The following is a 20,293-nucleotide window of genomic DNA, read 5'->3' on the forward strand; positions in this document are numbered from 1 at the left end:
AACATATATTTTTTGTAGCTGTACAACAGTTTTAGTGGTCTTCTACTAAAGATTATGCAAGTGACCTAGGGAGGAACCCACCCCCCCAAAAAAAACTACAATGATCAACATTTTCACAATCTAAAAGTCTGAAGAGTGGATGTCTCTTGATTTATTGACAGTAAATTTGCAGTTTGAACAAATATAAAATACATAAAACATCCACAAAATATTAAAAAATAAATAAAAATTGGCTTTGTTTTCTCTTTACAAACAAAATAACTGATCAGACAACACTGAGACTTGGAAACAAATGAAAACCTACTGGTACCAAATATTAACTTCAAATGTTTTACTTAATCGGAAAAAAAAATTGTATGTGCCCTGCGATTGGTTGGCAACCGACCGGTTCAGGGTGTCCCACTCCCGTGGGTACAAGCGGTATAGAAAATGGATGGATTAGAAAGTAAAACCCTAGGGCACAAAAAAATAAAACAATTTACAAAAGATTTCTTTCCCCAACATCTTTTGTTCTTCACTTTCGGCATCAGATCTCATTAGCCCAAGTACGACCATTGAACGTCAAGAGTTTTGAAGATGAAAAGCCATTGGGGAAGTGGTTTAAGACGTTTAGTGGATACACGCGGACAAAGCCGCAGGATTTTTGCTCGGCTCCTTGAGCACAACGTACATAACATGAAGCCACACACTACAATCAGAAAAAGAGGGACGGAGGAGCTGAGATGTTCAGCAGCTTCTTAAAGCGCAAAGTGACACAAATGAACAAAATGACTACAAAACATCAGTATTGAAATATTATAAAACAGCAAGTTAATACTTTTTTTTTTTTTTCCTCCTCCAAAATTGAAATTGAAGTATAAAAAGTCTAATTGCAAATCATAGGACACTTCAAGTGCTGCTACAAGCTTCATGGCATCGCATCCAACAGGCCAAATCAAGATAAAGCAGCAAAGACAAAAGTTAATGAGCTGAGCTGCACGTTAGTCATCAACTTTGGTAAGTGGCTATTGTTTTGGATTTTTATGGTAAATAGCCTCCACACACACAATATGTAACTAGTAGGATGACAAGTCTCAGTTTTTCACATGCTACTACTGGGCAAGTAAAAGGTTTATTTATATATTGACAAAAATGAAAGACTTATTGGGCGGACTGTCAAGTGTTGAATTGTGTATAAAACTGCATCGGTTGACTTGTGAAATAACGGGACCATTTCCAGTACAAAGTGTCTGTTTTTCAATGTCACATTAAGGCGGCAGCTGCTTTTAATACTCAAGTGCAAAAAAAGGCTGTAAAATATGCATTCTGTTGGTCTGAGAAGTTTGATGGAGACTCTTGTTGCAGGGACGATGCTTTTAAGGCAAGACCTTAATGGCAAATTGTTTGTTCACGTGCCGGATGAACTGCTCGTGTTCATTTGTGGCTCCATCTTATCATTCATTTTTTTAAAGTTTTCAGTTGGCAATCAAAAAAATAACTAAAATGCCCTTTTGTCAGACCAAAAATACAAAAATGGAAAAACCTTCGTATTTAAACTGGCAGGTTTTCTGTCTGCTTTTTTTTCTTTAATTTACAGGATTTTAACCTTTTTTAAAAAAAATGATCAGGATCAAGTGGCAAATCTTAGTAAAACTCAAACAGATTTTTTTTTTTGCTTTTTGATTGCCAATTGTAACTGATTTAAACGAACAATAACTGGACGATTTTGTCTCACTTCTGTACAAGGGCCTCCTTGCCGCTGGGCCGCATGCGAGTGAAAGGCAGCGCGCCGACAGAGGCTGAACCGAGACCTACGGAGGAGCCGTCGGACGACGGAAGCCTGGCGGGCTCTGCGGACACCGGACGGATTTCGGGTAGCAGCTCTTTAGCCGGGAGATGCTGGGGACCCGCGCCGGCGGAGGACTGGGCCGCCGGTTTGGCAACCTGAGGTTTTGTGGGCGAGATGGGGCTGGCTGCCGCATCCAGCGTGCCGTCCGGGTCCAGCATCAGATTGATCACTGGGACACACGCACACACAATGAGTGTGAACTGGCTTATGACCAAGTGCAGGACGTAATATTCGGTACGTGACATGCAACATTCATGTGGACATTTTCAACTTGAGTGAGCGCATAAAATGGACGCATGACAGCAAGAGGTGGCATGTTGTCAAGAGCATGTGAGAAGTCCAAGCGTGTTATTCACCTTCCAGCTGCTTCTCGACTCTTCTGAGCTCAAGTAACACGGAGGAGATCTCCTGCAAAATGGGCAATCACTCAAATACTGCCCTCAGATAAGTTAAAGAAGTTGAAGATGCTCGAGTACCTTGTTGGAGGACGTCAAGAGCGGGACGTCGCTTTCGGATTTCAGTTTCCTGTCGATATCCTCCCAGTTCCTGTTCTGATCCTTGAACAATATCCTGGACAGTGACAGCAGCATCAAGATGAAATGGAATCGACCATGCTTTATGAATTTTAATAATAATGAGGGTATACTAACCGGATTTTTCCAGCGGTTTTATCAGTTGACTGTTTGATCTTGGTGGACAGCTGAGCGACTGAATGGATCAAAAGGCTGTCCAAAACTGCCTAGAAGGACAAAAGAATGCAACGCGTCAACGTGCCCAGCGTGTCTGCCTCATGGTGGCGCTGGGTGCGTGCATGTGCTCACCTCCTCTCTGTTCCACGTGCGTCTCCTGAGCGCCCGAGGCTCGTGGCCGTCGGGGGCCCGGGGGCGGAGCTCCACCGGCTTGCCGTTGATCTCCGGCGTCTTGGCGCCCTCAATGACGGGAGGGATCTTGCGGAATTTCAAGCTCTCGTCAAAAACGCGGTCCACGAGCTGGCAAAGTGAAGAACAGAAAACAAATTTAGATGAAAAAACAAAAAACTGTAAATTAGTAGACAAATACAAAAATGTGACCCATAAATGGGGAAATTAAAAAGAAAGAAAAAAAAAAACTACTGACCAAAAAATGTGAAAAATGGTCAGAAAAATACTTGAATAAAAAAATTGAAGATGAAAAACAAGGATAAATGGACAAACAAATACTCAACATAAACCAAACCTCAAATTTCAAGTTGTGCGAAATGGTGTCAAAAGGTTTTTATACGTGAATGTGACGTGACAGGCACAGCATAGCAGGCAACGCGAGAAGAAGAGCAAATGGAGCGGGCACCTGTCTCATGCTCTCCTGCAAGTCGGGCCGCGCCGGGCCTACCTCTTGGCGCGTGTCGACGGCTGAGCTCGGGGTGGTGGCGGCCGTGCTGGGCGGTGTGTCGGACGAGCTGACCGAATCGATCTTGCCCGCCACGTCGTGGATCTCGCGCGCCAAGGTGGCCAGGTCCTTAGCCAGGTCCTGGCTGATCCTGCGCACACATGGGAACAACCTGTTAACCATCAGACAAGACGATTTAGAACATGGCCAAAAACATGCGGCAGTCACATTTCAGTAGGGCTGAACAATTCATCCAATTCAAATCTACATCCCATCCTTCATTAGCCCTTTAATCTAGAACACCAAAATAGTTTTGTGTGATGCAGATTGATTTGTTGTTTTTTATGTGTGAAAAAGGTACATTGAAAGGTAACCTTGAAAAAAGTCCTAACATTTAATTGCAATATTGAGGGAAATAAAAATAAAGCAATGAGATTTCTCCAAATGGCTCAGCCCTACTTTTTGAGCATGATCGACGTGACTCAATACCTGGCTATCTCCTCACTGTGCGCCGTCCAGTCTCTGATGTACTCGTCCTGCTCCTTCATGCGGTGTTTCAGCACCGCTGTGCCCACCCCGGGCAGCGTGCCGGAGCCCGAGGCAGGTGTCGCAGTGGCACCGGGTCGGGAACCGCGGGGGGGTGTGGGGTGATGCGGCCGTGTGTGGGGGCGCCCTCCGTGCTTAGAAGCGTGACGGGCTGAGCCAAACTCTTCCTCCGAGGTGGATGCGTACTCGGGCGGCAGGCGTCTCCACCGGTTGCTGCTGGACACTGGGAAGGCGCAAACAGGACGCTTTAGTTTCACTTACGGCAATTTATCGCCCCAAAATAAGACCTCTTTGGCAAGTTAAGAAATAAGTCAGCTGTCAGAGTGTTACGCATCTGCACACCTAGGATCCTACTCGAGTATGTATTATTTCCTCTTCGGGAAAAGAAAAAGAAAAAAATCGAGTGAAGCAACGTGTTATTAAATAAAAAATAATCACACATTGCAGCAAAAAATAAATCCGGCAACAGCAAAAAACTGCATGAATGCAGCTTCCTGCACCATGACGTGATGAGACATGAACACTCTGTGGCAAGGGGGAGCCATGTCCCGAACCCAATTACTATTTTTACTTCAACGTTCAGTCGAGTATTTGAGTCGTCATCACAGTTTTGAGTCATGGATTACAAGGACAACTCACTGCAACACATTGCAAGACCTGGGTCAGCATCTGGACACAAAATGGCAATCCAGAAATTATCCTCACTGGTCAACTATTGCTCACAGGTTTCTTCTACATTTCTCTTGAAAGGTTGTTTCAGAAGCTGTTTTTGTGGATGCAACCCAGGTCTTGGACACGTGTGCACACACGCAAACACACACACTCCTAACTGGATTCTACAGAGCCAGTACAGTACCAACAAGTTCTTCATCTGTGTCAGCGGCACCAGGCTCTGGATGAGAGCTCTCTGGACGATGAAAACCAGCGTGAACATTGTCACAACACAACGACAACAGGCCGAGACAACAAAAATCTGTTTCACTTGCTCACCTGTGGGAGAGCAGTAGCCAGTCGTAGCCGTCTTGGTTCTGGCCTCGTTCAGCTTGGACACGCTGTTGGCCCTCATCCTGGGGGTCAGCTTGCTCTCGGTGGGCGTGGACGAGCGCAAGCCCAGACGCAGAGCCGTCTCAGCCGAAAGGCGCGACGCGGCGGCAGAGCCGCGCGCCGCGGTGCACTCCGAGTCGCTGCGCGCCGAGATGGAGCCCACCCGGTTGCGACGCGGCTGCGCCAGCATGTCCAGACGCGACAACGCCCCACGGCCCGACGGTGGTCTGGACGTGGAGCTTGTGGTAGACACCTCAGACGCCACTGACGCTCGGTCAGCGTCGGCCAGATCCGTGTCCGAGGTGTCACCCAGTCGGGCTCGGCGGAGCAGGGAGGCTCGGGTGGGCCGTGGTTTAGGCAGCGCGGCCGGCTTGCTCAGAGAGGACGAAGCAGCGGTTTGGAGATTCCGGTTGCTTTTGGAAGAACCGGCGCTGGCGTTTTTGGCGGACCTCCCGTCGTGTTTGCCGTCCAAGCCGTAGCTGGAGTAGGTCTCCTGATCCGACGAGAGGATGTCGGAAATGGGGAAGGAAGAAGTCTGGTCGTCGTCGGTGAGATCGAGGGAGGGTTGGCGAGCCCTGGAAGCAGACGGCTGAACCGAGCGGCGCGCTTCAGTCCGACCAGCTGCGTCGGCGGTTCTGCTTTTGGCCTTCCTCTCCAAGCGGTCTCGCGCGCCGGCGGAGACGGCGGACTTGGAGACGGCGGACTTGGAGGCCGCGTTCACGCCGCTCTTCTCCCGGTGCATGCTGCTGAGCGAGCGTCGCCTCTGCGCGCTGCCGGCCTTCGCCTCGGCGGCCACGTGACTGGCGGTGCTGGCTGTGTCCACGTCTGACTCCGGCGAGATGGAGTCGGTGCGAGGGTGGTAGCCGTAGCCCGAGACCTGACTGCTGATGCTGCTGCTGGTTTTAGTGGTATTCGGCTCAAGCTTGTTTTCGTCCCTCAGTTTGGCCTCTAGGAACGCCATGACGGCCTCTGTGTCTTTGAGGAGGGTGGCCGTGTCCATGCTTCCCGCAGAGTCGCTGCGCTCCCGGCTTCCCGCTCCGCCCCTGTTGATGCGTGGAATGAGCTCGGCGGGCACGCTGTCGCTGGGCTTCTCGATGGTGAAGCTGCCTTGACGCACCAGAGGCTTCCCGGATTTGTCCCCGCCGCCTTCCTCCTCCTCCTCCTCCCCCCTTTTCTTCCTGCGCTCCACACTAGCAGAGCTTCGCACGGCGGTCTTGCGCGGAGAAGAGGCGGCGCTAGCTTGGCGTCGGCCGCTCAGATCGCCGTTCTCCATGGGAGGCGGCGGCGATTCCCCGTCGCCCTTGTTCTCCTTTTCCTGGGCTTCTGTATCCTGTTTCTCTCCAATCTCAGACCTCTGGGTCGGCGCTTTGGCACGGTCATCCGCGGGGAGAGGGGGGAGGCTCCTGCGCTTGCGGTCTGTCAGACTTGACGCGGATTCGCCTCGGTTGAGGGCTGTGGCATCGCGTCCTAAGTTGACAATTGGTGAACCCAATCACTTAGTGAGACCCGAGCCAAGCTCTGTAACTCGAGTACCCCGTGTGGTGACCGTGTAGGTGTATACCTCTTTCTTTGTCCAGGAATGTTGTCGTCGTCTCAGCTCCAGAACCTTCGGGATCGGTTCGGGTGTGGTTGGCAGCTAAACTGGCCCACTGAGAGACCCAGTTGGAATCCACCGGAAGCGGCTGTTGAAACAAGAGCGATCGTCACGTGAAAATGCAGAGAGGAGTTGTTAGCCTGAAGTGGAACACAAATCCCAGCTCATGTAAACAAGACTTTACTCTTTCCACAACTTCACCTCTGGGGTACGTGGGAGCACACTATGACATGGTTTGGTATTCTTCTTGGGAGGGGGCAGAAAAAGAGAGCCAAACGTGGAAAAGCAGAAAGACTTGCTGCTGCTTCTGCACACTGGCCCTTTTCTTTTTCAATGCAACCGCCTGCAGGGCAGTGTGTCCGATCTGGGTCACTCTTGGGAAGGGAACGTCTACTCCCACTGACTGGCGAGAAGAGGAGCCGTCCAGCCTTGGGTAGGACTGCGACTCCTGTTTCTAGGCTCCACTAGAAGTCTTTGAAGTGCTCATTGAGAACACGAGAGCGGCATCAAAACAATGTGTGGTTTGCTGTGCGCTATGACAGCAAGAAGCGGTTCTCAGCATGACCACAAGCGACACCACACAAACAGACTGTCAATCAAGCAAAAACAATGATTACCTCTTTTGTTGTCTCTGTTTCCTTTCCTCTTCCCTCCCCTTGGAGGTCTGCGTCCTGGTTCTGCTGCAGCCCAAACACCTACAAAGAAGCATCTAACTCTCAATGCTCAGCCAATCAGATCACATTCTTGCTCAGTGGGCTGTATGATATCCCCCACAAACACACCGAACGTCAATATGGGGCCAACAAAAGATTCCTTTTAGTTAAGAGGCAGTTGCCACCATAACAACAACGACACATCAAGCCAACTGGTCACAAAAAGTAGCAGGAGCTGCCCTGCAATTAGTGCCACTTGATGACAGCAATTAACAGAACACTTGCTGTTTTGGCTCCACAAGCCAATAATTACATCACTCCTTGTAAACGACGTCGTGTCGTAACACACCCGTTGGCTTTTCAGCACAAGTGTCTCCTTTATAGCCTCCCTACCTTGTCAATCATGCGCCGCGCCTCCTCTTCCTCCAGGTTGCTGTTTTCCAGCTCAATGGTGTAGGTCCCGTTATCGCTGCGGTCGTCCCCAGCCTCTCTGGCGGCCGCTCGCCCCGTGCTCGAGATGTCCTCGCTGGGGCTGGTGGGGCTGCCTGTCGCCAGCCCCGTGCCCACCGAGCTGCGGCCCACGCTCGGGTCTTCCGACCTCTGCTTGAGGAGCACGCGGGCCGCCGTGGGGGCGCCCGCAGCCACTGTTGCAGAGATTGGGGCTTGGACTTTACCTAGAGGGGATCGAAACAATATTGGTCTGATATTTTGAAGGAGATCCAATACAAGATCATGCAAGATCGTCACCTGAGTCCGAGGCGGCGCTAGCTGAGGTGGAGATGCTAAACACCTTGGGCTGGGAGGGGGGCTGTGGAGACAGCCCCTCGCCGCCGGCCGCGCTCAGCAGCGGCGCAGTTTGGGAAAAGGAATACGAGCGCCGCTTGCGGGGGTTCTCCTCGTCGTAGAACTCGATCATGAAGGCCGTGCGACCGCCGCCTCCTCGAGAGCCGCTCGCCGCGTTCTGGACGGCTGAGCCCGCTCCTCCTCCTGACCCCGATCGGGCGTGTGCAGCGTTTAGACGCTCCTCGAGGGCGTGGCGCCGGCTGGCGAAGCGCAGGCCCAGGCCGTTCTCCGAGTCGCTCTGCGTGCCATCTTCATGTTTGCTGCCTACAAGGATGACAAGTCACAAGTAAACATCAGCTCATGCTAATTCACACCACAGCGACAAATGTTTGCGATTGCCTGGTCTGTATTCATAGTCAAACGTAAACTGCAAGCACGTGGCGGATCAATGTAGAGCAAATATGTGTTTGCGTGAATAAAACGATTATAAATATAATTATAACTCAATCAAAGCACATCCTCTGGAGGTAAAAGAGAACATTGTTTGGCATTTCAAAACCAAGATTTTTCTTCTACAATTTACATTCCTGCCATGTCCCATTTGGGTGTGCCATAGTGGACATGGTGCCAGGCTGGCCCAGCACATGCCTCCTGGCTCAAAGAAAGAATTGGGGGAAGGGGGGCACGGGAAGAAGATGACAATGAGGAGGTTGCAGTAAGGGGGGGAGGAAAAGCTTCGGGGATGAAAAGAGAGGAGGGGGTGCTGAAAGGAGATTTGAGAATTAGAAATCTTGTGGGGGTGTAGGAAAAGAGGATCTGTCTGCTTTTGAGGCAAAGAAGAAAACGGTGATGTGGGGAGGGGGACATTACAGTTGGAGCAAAAAAGGATCTGCCGAGTTAGCATCTAGATTGTCTAAGAATGTTAGACGTTTTGAAAAATGTGTGTCTTTCATTTAAAAGGCATCAAGTGGGATAAACAAATGCCTTTATTCTTCTGTCCGCCAGCTCAGACAAAGAAGCTGCTAGTTGAGAACAGAGGTGCCACTTAGGAGACACGGGCGCTCTGCACTGCTTGCCACCACGAGTCTCACACATGCAAATACACACAGTCACTGACACACAATCCGCATTCGACACCACCGCAGTTTTTCATGAGCTGTCAGACAACATGTTTTTCTTGCGTCCGGACATCTCACCAGCCACTCCCAGGACTGACCCAGAAAGACTTGAGCTGTGCGTGGGCTCATCCCGGCACTCCAGAAGTCATCTGCGGTGCTGAGTAGCAAACTGTCGTAGCAAACTTGCTTTTTCTGGATTGGTGGCTGTTCATCTGCTGCTCTTGCATTATTTTTGGTTAACGAGGACTATTTGAGGCTTCGCACTTTGTGAATCTAACAGACGTGCCTTGAGCTACTTGCTGCTCAGCTATTCTCACATTCACCTGACAATGTAAATTTCTTACTAACAAGCAACAAATATACGTACTCGGAGTCGCCACATCATTACTAGACAAACATTAAGTCAAATCTTACATTTCCCCTGCCTCTGTTAAGTTTGTGCACACGCAGCATTCACGTGAGAAATGATTGACAGCTGCCCTAAATCAGCTCCTGAATGACTTACATTTGCACGTTCCCGCATCCGTGACGGTTTAGCTGCAGTCCTGGTTCTTTGGTTCCTTGCCATCCGCTGCTTCATTGCCCCTTAAACCTTGTCCAATGGCTACATCATGGGTTTTCTCTCCACCACATGGCAGCCGGGGCGACTAAGCTGGCTCGCTGGCCGGCTCGCTCTACTGGCTGTCTTTGTCCAATCGGAGCTGGCGCTCATGCAGCGGCCAGCATGACGGGGAGGTCCATTTGCCGCCCACCTCCTCCTTGACACCCATAGTCAGCAGTGTTCTCAAAACAAGCCTCTCCGTCTTTAATGGTCCGATCACACTGTTTGTGTGCTGCCTCCACTTGAGCAGCTTCCAAATGTTGAGACATATTGTAGACGGAATCGCCAAGTAGACGAGACACGCCGTCAACACCCGGCTCAAAAAGGAGTGGAGCTCTTTACAAGCCCCAGGCTTCGTCTCCCTCCTTGCACAGTTATTGATATAATAATATGTGCTAAACAATAAACTAATTAAACTAAAACTAACACCCCCCCTTCCCATGCCAAATGAGCATCCCTACTTTCCACTCCAGCCATTTTCATCAGCCGCCTGTCTGTCTGTCAGGCGAACCCTCCCCCCTTATACATCATCATAAATTGGCCTCCATTTAATTAAGCGAGCACTCCGCAGTTACTCGGACAAGAAGCGGAGTGCAGTTGCTCACCTTTCAGCCTTTTGAGATGCACCGGCACATCACTCTTGTTGCTCTTGCTGTCGTCCTCTGTGGACTCGCCGCGGATGAGGGTGGGGTCGTTCTGCGCCAGCCAATCGGCCACCTTGCTCTCCGACGCCATCATGGCTGCCTGCAACGTGCTCAGCTCCTTGCTTCCCGCCCCTCCGCTGCCGCTCCTCTTGGCCCGAGACCTGTGCTGGCCGGGCGTGAGCTTGGAGACGTGGTCTTTGATGGTGACCCTCCCGGGGGAAGGGTTGTCAAACTCTATCGTGAAGGAGGCGTGGCCTTGAGCTGTGGATGACGTGCAATTTTGGTTAGCATGGATTTGTATATTTGTCGAATCCGAACGACCGCATTGACATTGTCACCTGCACTGCCGGGAGAGCCTCCCCCCTCCGTGTCCTTGGTGGGGATCTCATGGATGCCGTTGGTGGCCACGTGACGATGATGTTCCTTAGTCGGGATGTCCGTGTAGCCTGCGTTGTGGCAGTCCTCTCCACGACGAGCTTCTTTGCCCTCTGTGGATTAAACCACCCAAAAGCTAAAAACATGAGCAAGTGTAACAAGATAAGAAAAAGCAGCCTTTGCCTGCCGTCCCTTTTTGGCTCGAGTTATGCGAACGGTAAAAGATATGCTAGTGGACATGTCACAAATTTGCTTCGCCAAGCACATCAGTTTGTTGGTAAGAACAAAGGAAAGCTCAGTGGGGTTCTAAATATGATAAATGATGCTTTCACAAAATCAGAAAGGCCATCTGCTTCACCTCAAGGGGCATTTGTAGCAGTCTACAGCTTTGTGACTAAGAAGAAAACAAACTGAAATGGAAGAGAAGGCAAATGTGATGCACGTTTATGGTGCGCTGAAAGTTTGGAAGAGAATTAGCACATGCTAAGCTAATGACTGAGAGAGGTCCATTTGAATTCTGTGTGTGTGCATGTCTGATGGCAGAAAAGGGGGAGCTGCTTGTGCTATGGTGTAACCCAATCGGGCAAAGGTATAATGCACAAGGCGGAAGCACAGGAGGGGGTTGTTAGCTTGGGCTATTCACTGAGGGGAAAAAAAGAAAAGGACGCACACAAAAACAACAAAACACACAGACACATTCACACTGAGAATCTGCCCTCAATCTGTCTCCCCATCTTCACTTCATTTGGCCTCACACATACTTAACAGACTGAGCAGGTTCTGACAGTTTTCAAACAAGTATGGGCTCAAGATCTTTCTTGACCTCCTCTCCCTACAGTAATATGCCACACTTACCTACGTCCACGGCAGACGTCGCCGACCCCATTCGTCTGCACGACTCGTTTAAGAAAAATCAACGCCACCAAGTATAGCTAGAGTCCATGTGGAATCTGCATGATGGGCAATGCGATCAATCCGGCAGCTGAAGAGCCTGGCCCAGTCTCCAACCAGATGTGATGAGAGATTTGAGAACGCTACAGTCTAAAGCAGTCTGGGCCAAACTGATTTGATATTGCTAAGCTCTTTGACCATCGGTGCAGTCCTTAATCTTGTTACTCTACACAGCATCAGTTGACACGACCCTGCTGTTAGACGACCAGCCGCACACACACGCGCACACACTCACATATACAGTTTGTTCTGTGAAAAAGTCTCTGTGTGCGCTTGAATGTACATGACCAATGCGCACTCGAATGCACTGCCTGTTCAGACACAAACAACGGCGGTGTGTCCTGCTCCTAATGCTCCATCTGTGGCATTTTAACGACTGTGATTTCAGTTGTGAATTCAAACGTGAGCGTAGGCTACAAATGTGGACGCGTCCTACCTCCGAGCTCATGCTTCTTGCCAGTCGTCCTGTTTTCCTGCTTGAGGGAGTTGCCGTCGTCGTCGTAGCCCCACCACGCCGGCTGGCCGTACAGGGGGGTGCCGCGGGGCAGAGCTGCAGCATCTGCTGGAGACAACACAGGCGAACTTCATGCAGACACCGTGGAATGTGCTTCTCTGTGCTTTAAATAGGGCCACCCACAAAGGAAATCTGGGGCGGGGGGTGATAAAATTGTAAGAACCCCTTGAATTAGCAGTTGAGGATAAAAGAAGACATCTTATGAGCCTCTATTTGAAACACATATCATCATGTGAAAGAAAACAAGCAGCCAAAGCGTGTCCCTAATTAGATTGTTTGTAAAAACAAAGCCTCGTCCTTCACCTTCTTTTCACCCATGTGCCCCTCATCCAGGCTTAATCGCAGAACAGTACAGCGGGATAATTACGGCTGTTGCCTGGCAAATTGCGTGCCATATGTGGAGCAAAGGAAATCTATGCCTTGCACAAGCGTAGAAAATTTCCTTCATACACTTCCGTACAATGTTTGGGCACAACTGTGATTGCTGACGATGGAGAATAAAAAGTGATGCTGGCATATGGCGGCTTTGTATGATGATGAAACGCGATTGCCTAATCTCGAATAATAACGCACAAGCTCCACGTGGCCTTATTTCAACATCTGGAGCTTAAAGGGGACCCCTGCCGATGAACGATGTCTGTGATTAGGAAGGAAAATACGCATTTTGAAACCAAGTAAGTGCATGTTGCCAAGGGCGCTCCAACACCCCCAGCCACCCCCCCACCAAGATAAACCCCCAGAAAAAGAGTTTTCTGAAAGAAGAAAGACTCTGTAAAAAACTGGACAGTACACCCAAAAGATACAGACTTAAGTCTTAAATTTCTCTTCTGATAAATAAATTTGTTTGTTCCACATTTGCTCTCACCTCCAGTTCTTTCTTCAGCCTTGTCTGCAGTTTTGGGTGGAGGCTCTTTGGAGGGAGAGACCCCATCTGTGGTTGTTTGGCTTGGCCTGGGGGTGCCGCCACTGGTAGCCTTTTGTGTCTTTGATGGGGTCTTCAGGGGGGACTTGCTGGTGGTGGTGCTTTCACCTTTGGACGGCTTCTGGCTCAGCTGGAGGCCACTGGTGAATTTTTCATGCTGCAAACAGAAGACGGATGGAGGTGAAGACCGCAACAACTCTTTCAAGCAGGTGGTGCTGTGCTGCCATCGCACCTTGAGAGCCTCCTCGGGCACGGTGAGCTCGCCTCTCTCCACCGTGAACCAGTTAGTATGTGAGAGCCGTTAAGGAAACACACGCGGCACCCGCACCAAATGCATACAATGTTTCCCTGAGGAACACCGGCAGTAACGAGACGACAAAGCCGTGGGTGGATGTGAAGGATATCGTATCCGAACCTCAGTTTGTCCTCCAACTTGAGGGTGATGTACATCTGCTCTTGAATGCGGACATCGTTTACAAAGGTCTGTGGGGAGAAGAAGGCAAAATTCAGAGCTGGACAATCCATTATTTTGCATCGCCTTGTGATTTATTTACATTCCAGAAAGTCATTGGAAATGGAAACTAGAGGGAAAAGTGACACACTATCAATCCCTAAATACCACAACCAACGGGCTAAACTACCCGTAGACCGACATCAATGTGCTCAGCACGGCAGTGCAGGAAGCGCATCAGTCAGAAAATGACCCAATCGGACTCTGCGAGCAATCTGCTGAGTCACCAGCCACAAAGTTCCCTTGGATCCATCTAAACAAGCGAATTGTGGGAGACACAGCGGGAAGCGTCTCTGACTCGGACTTCCTGTTGAAGATCTGTAAAGGATGTGAGTGACTTGCTGCGTATGCGTTCCAAGTGTTTGTGTGTGTGTGCATGTGTGTGTGTTAATCACTGCACATGAGTAAACCACCCAAAAAGTTCACCTCTCCTGAATATTTGTCATCTGCCTTTGTTTTCTGAAGTCCTCCACATGTTTGGTTAGAAGCACTCACCCCATTGAGGCTGCCGAGGTCCTTGACCTTGTGTTGATCTGAACCAGGCTCGTAGTTGATGACGGCGTGCTGCTTGTCCACACTGCGCGACTGTAAAGCAACACGTGGCACAATTCATTCAGGTCACCGAGTGCAAACTGTTCATCACTTCCTGTTCACATGACTGAAGAATGGAAACCATGTCAGACAAACTATTTGAAGGCTGTTCTTCTGCCGAAAAGTATGAAGAATGCGAGTATAAATCCTCCGAGCATGTCAGGGTCAGATGGAGAAATGCTTTCAGGCCAGTTTGAGATTTGCTTTGCCTCGCTGCCACAACGAATTGCCCTCTCTCATCTGTTCTCCTGAGATTGAAATGTGTCGATAAGCGCTGAAATGCACACAAAAGCCTTGAGAAGCTCCTCCAGCGGGTTGAGCGCAACACAGATTACCTTAGCGAGATTAGGCTGGATCAAAGGGGATCGTAAGGGACTGAGCGGCTTGTTTGACCTCACATGTGATTTTTGGCGCCGCACGCTCAGGAACACAAACAGTGGTGATGACTGCCAAGTTGCAGCTCATGAAGATGGCAGTGCTTAAAGCCAGTTAACTTGTCTTTTCGGATTTACTTGCTGCGTGACACAATAAATGATGATGCGTTTGGGTGGTTGAAGCGGTCATGTGATTTGCAAAAGCTTCCAGACAAATAAATGTTAAAAAAAAAAAGGTCACTAGACAGTGAGATGAACTTTTTACGTGGCGTTGCATCAGAAATGAAGACAGATTATGGCAGAAACAAACTGTGACAGCATTCGCACCATCTGGGAAAAGAAACTCGACAAGCTACTTTTACCTCTCCCAAAAAGGTTCTGTTGTCACGGGCCTCGCTTCTGCAAGATTGCACAAACTACTCAACCGATTTTTGAAAAATGTGCGATAAAGATGTGAATGCAGACACTCCACCTCCCCCTGAGCATTGAGCAAAATGCGTGAATTTCCATTTTCAAATGAAGAAGGCAGAGAGTGCTGCAGCCAAAAGAGAAAATAAATGTCATCCAAATATCTGCCCCACTTTCTATGAATAGCGCAATGACCTCAAGTATTCACAAGCTGGCAGGCCAGAAAGTCTCTAAGGGCCACATGGACACTGACTCAACGTGCACGTAAACATGTTTTGCCAACGCAGGTGGAGCACGCACGCACGCCAAAAAACGAAACTTCCTTGCACTTAGTGCACATTGACCTCACCTGTAGCATGAGCTCGCAGTCGTCCCGCCCGACAAAGATCATCTCGCGGGGCAGCCGGTGGCGAGTCCCCCCACTGCTGACCAGGAACCAGGAGGTGACGCTCATGTCTGTACCGCTGCGGCTGCTTGTGTTACACACCTACAGGGGTCAGGTCAACGGAGATCACATCAAAACACGTTCTGGTGCCCATTTTGCTCGGCCGGTAGGTGGAATGAGCTTGCTCAGCGCCGCAATATGACGCCCGGCTGAATCTTATGACACATCGGCACGTTTTCTCCTCCTCTCGCACTGATCATTACCAGATGTCGGAGGAGGAAGTGATGTCGGAATGTTGGCCGGCCTTCCCAGCAGGACAGTTAGCTCTCCCCCGCCCCACCCTTACTACCGCCCTCGCTCGCCTTCCTTCACATGAGCTGGAAAGGAGGTCAAACAAAAACACGCTGACTGGCAAGTGTCAATAGCCCCGTGAAATGAAGTTATTCTGGCTCTGGCCAGAAACGAAAACAACGTGAGCAGAATTGAAGTCGTCTGACTGGCTGTAAATCACAGCACATGAGAGGTCATTTTCGTCATTGAATTTTCCGCCGCCTTGTCACAAGATGAAGGTACAACAATTTTGACTTGCGACTGGATGGCGAAACGAGCACGAGTTACATCTTCGTTTCGGTCTTGCTCCTTAAACATTTCTCACCTTTTTGAAGGAGGCACTGAAATACGCACGTGCAAAAAGGTAGAAAAGTTTGCCAAAGAGGGAATTAAGCGCTTGTCTACTTGACCTTGTAAGTACTTGGTAGTACACCAACTCAATCATCCCTCGGGTAAAAATTTTAATCAACAACATTCGCCATCTTTCGTTGTGCCGTAGCGCTTTGCCTCTATTCTCTAAAAGTGTAAAGCAACAGTCATGCTACAGCAAATCAAGAGGAATGGCCATCTCATGCTTTTAGCAGGAATTCCCCAACCCATAGACCTCCACACACACACACACACACACACACACACACACACACACACACACACACACACACACACACACACACACACACACACACACACACACACACACACACACACACACACACACACACACACACACAAACAGCCTGGGGAGTGAAAGGGTGGGCTTATTCTGAAATGACAGAGTGCTTTGTGCGGAGGAGTCAGGAAGAAGAGCGCTTCCTGCAGAGGAGGGCACTCGTCCTTGTCGAGCTTTTGAAATCAAAAATGAATGGCAAACCGTTCATGTCAACACTGTAACATAGTTTATCTGCAGCAATAACTTAGTAGGTTGTTGCCAGTACAACGTTCGTTCGGCTCCCGTTGGGTGTGCGGCATGTTGAGTTGATACAACATCTGGCTGGGCATGATGATGGGTTGACTCACACGCTTGACCCATAACACACACGCACTAAAGTAAGCGGAACAGATAGTTGAAGTGGGAGCTGTTTGGGGAAGAAAGGCCAACTGACTAACGCCGCGGACACACTCGCCAAACTCGTCCCTCGTAGAAGGACGCGGTTGTCCGCGGCACAAGAACAAGCATGGTTGAAAAAGTGCTTTGTCTGTTCATCAGGTGACAACAAAAGGATGGAAGCCGCCTCAAGGCATGAGTAAAAAGCAATTCAAAGGTAAAGTGTTGAAAATGCTGACCTGGGATCAAGATGAGTAACAACAAACAAAGTCATTCTCTTTGTGAGCTTTGAGATGTTCCGAGAGCACAAAAAGACTAGCCTGGACCCCGAGGGCCCGCAGACCAAAAAATAAGGCGGCATGTAAAGACTAAACGACTGAACAATCTGTGGTCAGTCAGTCAGACAGACAGACAGAGGGGGCTCTATTGTCATCACTTGAGGCCATTGAAGATAAACACACAGACAAACAAAGCATCCGTACAATCAATAGCTTCTCTTCCAGCAGACAAAATGGAGCATGCTCCTTGTGACACAATGACGACGTAGCTTTCTGTACGTTAATGTGTGTTATTGTGGCTTGCTAATGTAGCATGAGGGTGGGCGGGGCTTGTCCCGTACATGAGCATATGGCACTAAAAAGGGAATCGCACAAGCAGTTGGCGAAAGGAACAAACAAGCACACCTCTATTTAGCCAGCACCCGTTTCCCTTGTTATTGGCACCCACAAAAACACACACTGCAGGCTGTCGGACACAATGCGCCCACATGCTCAGTGACCTCTGTGCACCTCATGACCCACATTTGGAAATATCATGCAGCTTCATGGACATTATGAAATGTGCAGCAATCCACCACAATCAATTTTCTTTACTACCGAGGTCAAGTGTTAGGGCTGACAAAAAAATAAATAAATACAAGTCACCCAAAAAGCTGCCAATTTTGGCACTAACGAACTTGTGTTCAAATATATCAATGCTCATCTGACAGCAGGAAGCAAGCCCTTAAGCAGAACATGTGATCACGTCTCCAAAGTTGATGCTATGCTGGTGTGAAAGCCGGCAGCAGAGTACGGGAAAAAAACAGGGAACTGCAAAACGTCAATATCAATGTAACAACAATCAGAATGAAACCAGAACTGCTCCACAAATAAGACATCCATATCTGAATCACAAAACAAAGTAGGAAGGCGTCTGTCACACCCAGAGACAGATGTGAGAGTCACTTGCGTGTGTGCGTGTGTTTTTGATGTGTAGTTAAATGCAGGAAAACGAAGTAGAGGAACGCCCATCATGTTCCACAACGAGGGAGCTGAAAACATTCGACACCACTGACTTTCCAGTTCATCATTGCAGAAAAGCTACATGACCTTCTTGGACATTTCGACTCGGGCAAAAGTGAGAGCCTCTGTTGCTATTTTTACTCAAGGTGACGCTTATCAATGCCATCGGTTCTACCAAATGACATTAGCATACAAAGTGGAACGCTCTGAAGTCAAACCAACATTTTTTTTCATGCCTCAAAAAGTCAAACGGAACCTGCAGCTACAAACAGTCATTGTGTGCGTAAGAGGGGATTTCAGCCCAGTAAGCATTTTTCAAATTGCGCTCAATTTTGGGGGTCTCGCTGTAACGTGACACTCAAACATCACATAATCACACAAGAAAACAGAAGTCACTTCCTAAACTTCCTTTGGTACACAATAGCTGGCTGTGGCCAAGCCACACAACAACAGTCCTCAACTCAGTACAGAAAACATTTTCTGACCACGGAAGTAACAAAATGTGCTAAACTGACTTCTACACATGATCTCAGGCTACTACTGGTCTTCCCAGCAATCACTTCCACTGGTCTGTGATCAGATTTCCACACAAAAGCTGCAAGAACTGTGATAGTGATCCAGTTTATGTGGGAGCCACCCAGCCTACCACAGGCCACATTTGCAGAGAGGAAACGGAGAGAAAAAAAATGGCAGTGGGATGCAGAAAGAGGGACGAAAACTGAAGTGGATGGTATTATCTTAACATTCTATGGCTGCATGCCCAAACAATCTTGGAGCTGAGGAGGAGGCGCCAGTGACCAGCAACAACATAAACATTTCGGCTCAGTATGATGAGAGAAATGCATACAATGCATTTTTCTGGGATGTACAATGTGAGTTTATCACACTACAAAAATAAATAAAAATAAAGGTAACTTTGCTGGGTTTGAATGTTTTTCATAAGGAAGCACTGCACAGCACAACAAAGAGCTCATAACCAACCACACTTTTTCTGTTATAGTGACAGCAATGTGAGCAGAGATGAAGGGTCACTCCAGCTCACATCTGCTACATGAAAACAAAGCCCCCCCCCCCACCATATGAAAGAAGGGGGGTATCATCATACAGTAGCTTCCTATTCTAATAGTTCGAATGATTCTAATGTGACATTTGAGATGCTATCGCGTGTCAAATGAGACAAAGCGTGCACCATTGGACAGAACTCGTCTTTTTGGTGCATCCACGGGTGACCAGAACTGGGTTTTTTCGCCGGCAAATCTTCAATGCAAATAAAAGCCGGCGTTTTGCGTGAAGATGTGGCGAGTAGTGAGAGGCGATGCTTTCTTTTCGTTTCGCCATCGACACAACGCAACACAACAGTGCGGCTGGGGTCGGCCATCGCACGGGGCTCCATGTTTGGCTAACCAACCCATTGTTTGTTTTTTTCCCAGCAAGATAAAATTCGTCATTTTACGTCATTTTTTATTTCTGCTATTAAGTTAAAATATTACTTGAAAACCCGTGACGTGGTAGCCCTGCTAATTCAACTGACGTCAACAGATGAGCATCAGCGAGGCGACTTTCCTTGTCCTCCTCTCCTCATTTTTGCTACCGTCAACTTCACGTGCGCCTCACTGGTCGACTCCTTCCCCCAAATAATACGAGGCCGGTTTTTTTTTTATCTAATGAGCAAAAGTGTGATGTTTCCGTTCGTGACGTGGCTTGCTGTCCCGCTATGTGTTTATGTGCGAGAGTGGATGGAGCCCAGCCCTACCGTTGCTGCCGCAGTAACGTCTGGCTCCGGCCTTCTGTCCCGCGGTTCCTACTCGCTGCCGCTGGTTAGCCGGCAGAAGCCACACAGGGTCGTCTTGGAGATGTCGACCAATTTCGACACATTCCGGTTTGGCGTTTCAAATTAAAAGAGACATGAGTGAAACAGCACAAAGGATCCGGTCATCGTAGCTCATTTTGTTCACGACTGTTCTGTTTTATTGTGAAAACATGACCTTTGTAGTTTTCTGTACATTACGTTCGTCTTGATACTGATTTTCCATCGCCCTCCCAAGCGCTTGTGTCGAAACTACAGTCGTGGACGCTTCCAACTTGGCCAGAAGTTCCGTTAACCAACACCGAGTGGGCGGGTTTCCTGGTCGCATTGGTCACATCTCAAATCCCCTTGTCATTTGCTCCATGGTAATCCAACTGCGATTTGCAGGCCCCAAATATATATCTCTATTTCCCATTTTCATCAAAATAACAAAAACAGATAGCATATCAGGAGTTATCCACTAAACATTATAATGAACAATACAATTAAAACATGACATTTTAATTTTGCAAAAAATTGTTGCTATTGAGTATATCCAAAGTGACAAGTCAAAAAGTGAAAAACAAATCACGTCTGCTTTGTTTCAAGGTGACGCGGTGACGTAGCCTATTGTCAATGCAACGG

General features: G+C 48.8%; 1 protein-coding gene and 1 long non-coding RNA gene across 2 annotated transcripts; one reads left to right on the forward strand and one right to left on the reverse strand.

The window, feature by feature from the left end:
* Positions 1–110: 110 nt before the first annotated feature.
* On the reverse strand, positions 111–20,256 carry cep170aa (centrosomal protein 170Aa). Its single transcript, XM_061286051.1, has 22 exons — positions 19,616–20,256; positions 15,172–15,309; positions 13,945–14,034; positions 13,340–13,421; positions 13,171–13,226; positions 12,882–13,095; positions 11,939–12,064; positions 10,515–10,664; positions 10,138–10,437; positions 7,778–8,137; positions 7,424–7,704; positions 6,995–7,072; positions 6,345–6,465; positions 4,730–6,250; positions 4,596–4,646; positions 3,683–3,962; positions 3,155–3,365; positions 2,650–2,817; positions 2,479–2,567; positions 2,305–2,398; positions 2,185–2,236; positions 111–1,997 (listed from the first exon to the last, which is right to left on the reverse strand). The coding sequence occupies exons 2-22, from the start codon at positions 15,274–15,276 to the stop codon at positions 1,711–1,713; spliced, it is 4,716 nt and encodes a 1,571-aa protein (XP_061142035.1). The 5' UTR covers positions 15,277–15,309; positions 19,616–20,256; the 3' UTR covers positions 111–1,710.
* On the forward strand, positions 15,247–16,270 carry LOC133158720 (uncharacterized). Its single transcript, XR_009715273.1, has 2 exons — positions 15,247–15,373; positions 15,474–16,270. It is a non-coding gene; the product is annotated as an uncharacterized LOC133158720 (long non-coding RNA).
* Positions 20,257–20,293: the final 37 nt, after the last annotated feature.

This window comes from Syngnathus typhle, linkage group LG8 (genome assembly GCF_033458585.1).
Source record: "Syngnathus typhle isolate RoL2023-S1 ecotype Sweden linkage group LG8, RoL_Styp_1.0, whole genome shotgun sequence".
Lineage (NCBI taxonomy): Eukaryota > Metazoa > Chordata > Actinopteri > Syngnathiformes > Syngnathidae > Syngnathus > Syngnathus typhle.